Genomic DNA, 3,941 nt, shown 5'->3' with positions numbered 1-3,941 from the left:
ACAAAGTAAATCATTTTTAATAAAATGTTGTCCTCTTTTTAAACTAAATTAATAATTACACTTAATATCTTTATATTAAAATAAACTACTATATATATAAAAGAAGCCCTTGGTAACTCAAAGTATTAATAACATAATTAATCTATTAATATTATATATTATCAAAAGTTTAAAGAAGATCAACGAAAATTTAATAATATAAAAAATAATATAAATTAATTAAATTTTTTGTACATTAAAATTCGATTGCTTGCATAGTATAACTAATAATTAGGAAATTATGACTTATAATAAACTTCAAGAATTGTTTTTATATAGCCATATATAATTATTTAGATTGAATATCTGAACAATAAAAATTTAATTTAAAAAAATATATCAATTTTTTTAGGATAAATAATTTTCGATAATATATAATATTGTATCATAAATCATCACTCTTTAATTATTAGTTACACTATTCAAGCAATTGAATTTTATAAAAAAATTAATTAATCTCTCTTATTCTTTATATTACTAAATCTTCGTTGATGTCTGACTTATGATTATATATGTATTTTATTTTATTTAGTATTAATAGCCAGTTGTTATTTATTTTAATTTAAAGATATCAAATATAATTATTAATTAAAAAATATTAAAAAATAATTTAAAAATATCATATCAAAATTTTTTTATGAAAAATAAATTTTTAACAGATGAACTCTTAATTAACGTTGAAATGACGTCATTTGTTCAAGTGAACAGAAATAAATAAGCTCCTTATTAATTTAAATTTAAAAACAAATAAATTTATGTTGGTACTTAATATCTACCTTGTCAGATAACGTGTCAACAACTTTTATTAGTGCTTACTAGCAAAATTTATAAAAATGTTACCTTATGTTACAAAAACTAAAAATAGAAGTTTAAGTAGATTATTTTGGAGTTGTGAAATATGAAATTCAAACTCATGTGACAAGCCACGGTCCTGAAAAAATCACTAAGGAAATCCCACACCTAGAAGTCCATTTATTCCGAAATTTAGACAAAAATGGAATTGTTATCCCCGGATCTTGGGTAGAGACGGGCGATATTTTAGTGGGGAAATTAACGTCTCAAATGGTACAAGAATCCTTGTATGCTCCGGAGGATAGATTATTACGAGCTATACTTGGAATTCAGGTATCCTCCTCAAAGGAAACTTGTCTAAAACTACCTATAGGCGGTAGAGGTCGAGTTGTTGATGTAAGATAGATTCAAAAAAAAGAGGTTCCAATTATAATCCAGAAACTATTAGAATATATATATTGCAGAAACGTGAAATCAAAGTAGTTTCTAGAAAAAAAATAAAGATCGAATTAGTAGTTTCTTCTATAATAAATTAATAAGATGATTGAGAATTTATATTAATTTACTGTAAAATCATTATATTTGAATTTTTTTTAGAAGTAGATTTGTCTTTAGAGATAAATTTAAATAGACCTATCTCTGAATTATGAGTATGATTATTCATTTTATTCTTAAGATTGTGAATAGAAATAAATAAACTTTTTACTAATTTAAATTTAAAAATAAATAAATTTCGGTCATTTTTAATTCTTCACATTGGTAAAATTTACAAAAATACAGTATTATCTCACAAAAATAAAAATAAAAATTTAAATAGTTTTTTTATCGGAGACGATTGTCTAATCATAATGATTGAGAATTTATATTATTTTATTATAAAATCAATACTTTTAAATTTTTTATCTAGAAGTAGGAATCTCTAAGTTAAGAATATGATTATTCATTTCTATTTTCATACAAAAGAAATTCCATTTTATTCTTATCACAATATTACTCATATTGCCATTCAGTAAAAATAAGGCTTCCAGTAGATCAAAATACATCCGTCCGATTATAAATCTAACAGTGCAAAATTATCCAACACATATCTAACTATGGGATCTCATGGTTGTTATTTATCCAGCGCATAATGAAATGGAAGGTGAAGATTAAACGTATAATGTAATAGGCATCTGCACCTAATAAAAAAGGATCTGCTATTATACATCTCTTCTCCATTCTCAAAAAGTCTTTCATGCGTCGCCATGACTAAAATTTGTACGTACTGAAACTGACCGTCTGCAATAATGTGTGCCTAATCTTTGTAGTACATCAGTGTCTTTTATTCCTTTCTCTCCTTATTTTATATACCAGAGCAAATTAACAGTTATGTATTATAATTTTATTTATCAAGATATATATATAATAAAAAAATAATAATAAATATAAAATTAATTAAAATAATAGATATTTAATATTTTAATTAAAATTAATACCTTAGTGAGTACTCAGAAGAGTATTTAAAAATATTTTAATTAAAATTAATTTAATTAATTAGTATATAGATGATTATGTTAATTATTTTTAATTTGATGATTTTTTTATTCGATTTATTTATGTACAGTTAATAGCCGAATGTTTAGAATGTAGTGGATATTCTAACGTTAAAATTTAAGAGGTAATTTAGGATAAAATATTTTTTATTTTATTAGGTTAATTTTAGAGTTAATTATTTATATTATTTATAAAAATTATTATCTATCTAATAAAATTACCACTAAAATTGCATCTGAATTTTCCCTTCCTTTCTTCTTTCTTGTTCTGTTACTCTTATTCTTTTATTTCTTTCTTTTCTTTTTTTGTTTTTAATATGTTCTTAATATTTATATAGAATTTTTATATATCAATTCTAAATATTTTCTTTCTTCTAAAAGAATTGTGCTTATTATAATAAGACTTAGTTATAATAATATTTATCTTTATAATTTTATTTTCACTATTTTTACTTTATAAAACTATAGATAACATAACAAAAATCATATTAAAATTGAGAAGTGATAAAGTGAATACCAATACATATAGGATAATTTAATATTTTGGTTCCCATTGGTCCATAAATTGTGTACGGACGTGAGCTTAACTGGCCGAGTTGCCTTCTTTACATATCTACACTCACAGATATAACTTCATAATCTAGCTACTTCTAGATGTTTCCATTAATAATGCAAAAACTCTGCCAGTAAGAAAGGAAGAAAGAAAAGAAATGGATCACAGAACAGAGGAAGAAGAAGGAGAACAACAAAATTTGGGAGAAGGAGTGCATGACGAGAAGAGGAGAAAGCAGAAGATAACAATAAGGTTGGTTTATGCTGATGGATCAAGTAGATGGAATTCGTCTTCTAGTTGTACTGCTTTGTCTTACTGTTGTCAAGCAGATGAATGCTTAGCAGACTTGCAAGCTGCTAAGAGGTACAATCGCCGTCACAAGGTTTGCGAGCGACATGCTAAAGCTCCAGTTGTCTTAGTTTCTGGCACTCGACAAAGATTCTGCCAACAGTGTAGCAAGTATGTCATCTCTTATATATTATTCTTAATCCTATATTTGATATTGGCGCATGTGTACTGTGTACTCGCTATTTGTTAGATTGAATGGCATATATGCAGATTTCATGAGCTAGCCCTGTTTGATGACAACAAAAGGAGCTGCAGAGAAAGATTGGCCAGTCACAATGAGCGTAGAAGAAAAGCTCAAGCTCATCATGCAGACCTTCAACCCCAACCAGAGAGCGATATTAATTAAGTTAGTACAAACTTTGTTTGGAAGGCAAAAAAAGATGATGATGTTCAAACTATTGATAATGATACATTTTTTATAAGAAGTAAAATGCCTTCTTTTGTATGTTAAGAATGATGAATGCTAGAAAAATAAATGCGCCCTCTGTAATGATTAATGAATCTCTTTATGTAAGCACAAGGATGACCTTGTTTAAAGGTTGTCCACCGTACAATTAGCAGTGATTCGTATTTGTCCATTGAATTTGAACTCTAATTATAACCTTACAAAGATGCGGATCATTGACAAAAAAAAATTGAAAAATTAAAATAGAAGAAAACAGAGTACATATATATAT

The 3,941-nt window shown here is 25.7% G+C and overlaps 1 protein-coding gene across 1 annotated transcript; it reads left to right on the top strand.

The window, feature by feature from the left end:
* Window positions 1-3,002: 3,002 nt before the first annotated feature.
* Window positions 3,003-3,741, top strand: LOC107487298 (squamosa promoter-binding-like protein 3). Its single transcript, XM_016107915.3, has 2 exons — window positions 3,003-3,375; window positions 3,475-3,741. The coding sequence occupies exons 1-2, from the start codon at window positions 3,074-3,076 to the stop codon at window positions 3,608-3,610; spliced, it is 438 nt and encodes a 145-aa protein (XP_015963401.1). The 5' UTR covers window positions 3,003-3,073; the 3' UTR covers window positions 3,611-3,741.
* Window positions 3,742-3,941: the final 200 nt, after the last annotated feature.

Source organism: Arachis duranensis, chromosome 5, assembly GCF_000817695.3.
Source record: "Arachis duranensis cultivar V14167 chromosome 5, aradu.V14167.gnm2.J7QH, whole genome shotgun sequence".
NCBI classification, from domain to species: domain Eukaryota; kingdom Viridiplantae; phylum Streptophyta; class Magnoliopsida; order Fabales; family Fabaceae; genus Arachis; species Arachis duranensis.
The sequence above is the reverse complement of the archived record's forward strand: the minus strand, read 5'-3'. Positions and strand labels throughout refer to the sequence as shown.

Bases quoted from the DNA above. Each gene is read 5' to 3' on its own strand.
- LOC107487298 (XM_016107915.3), top strand. From the start codon at position 3,074: ATGGATCACAGAACAGAGGAAGAAGAAGGAGAACAACAAAATTTGGGA. The intron at 3,376-3,474 runs GTATGTCATCTC...GCATATATGCAG, and splicing joins TTCTGCCAACAGTGTAGCAA to ATTTCATGAGCTAGCCCTGT.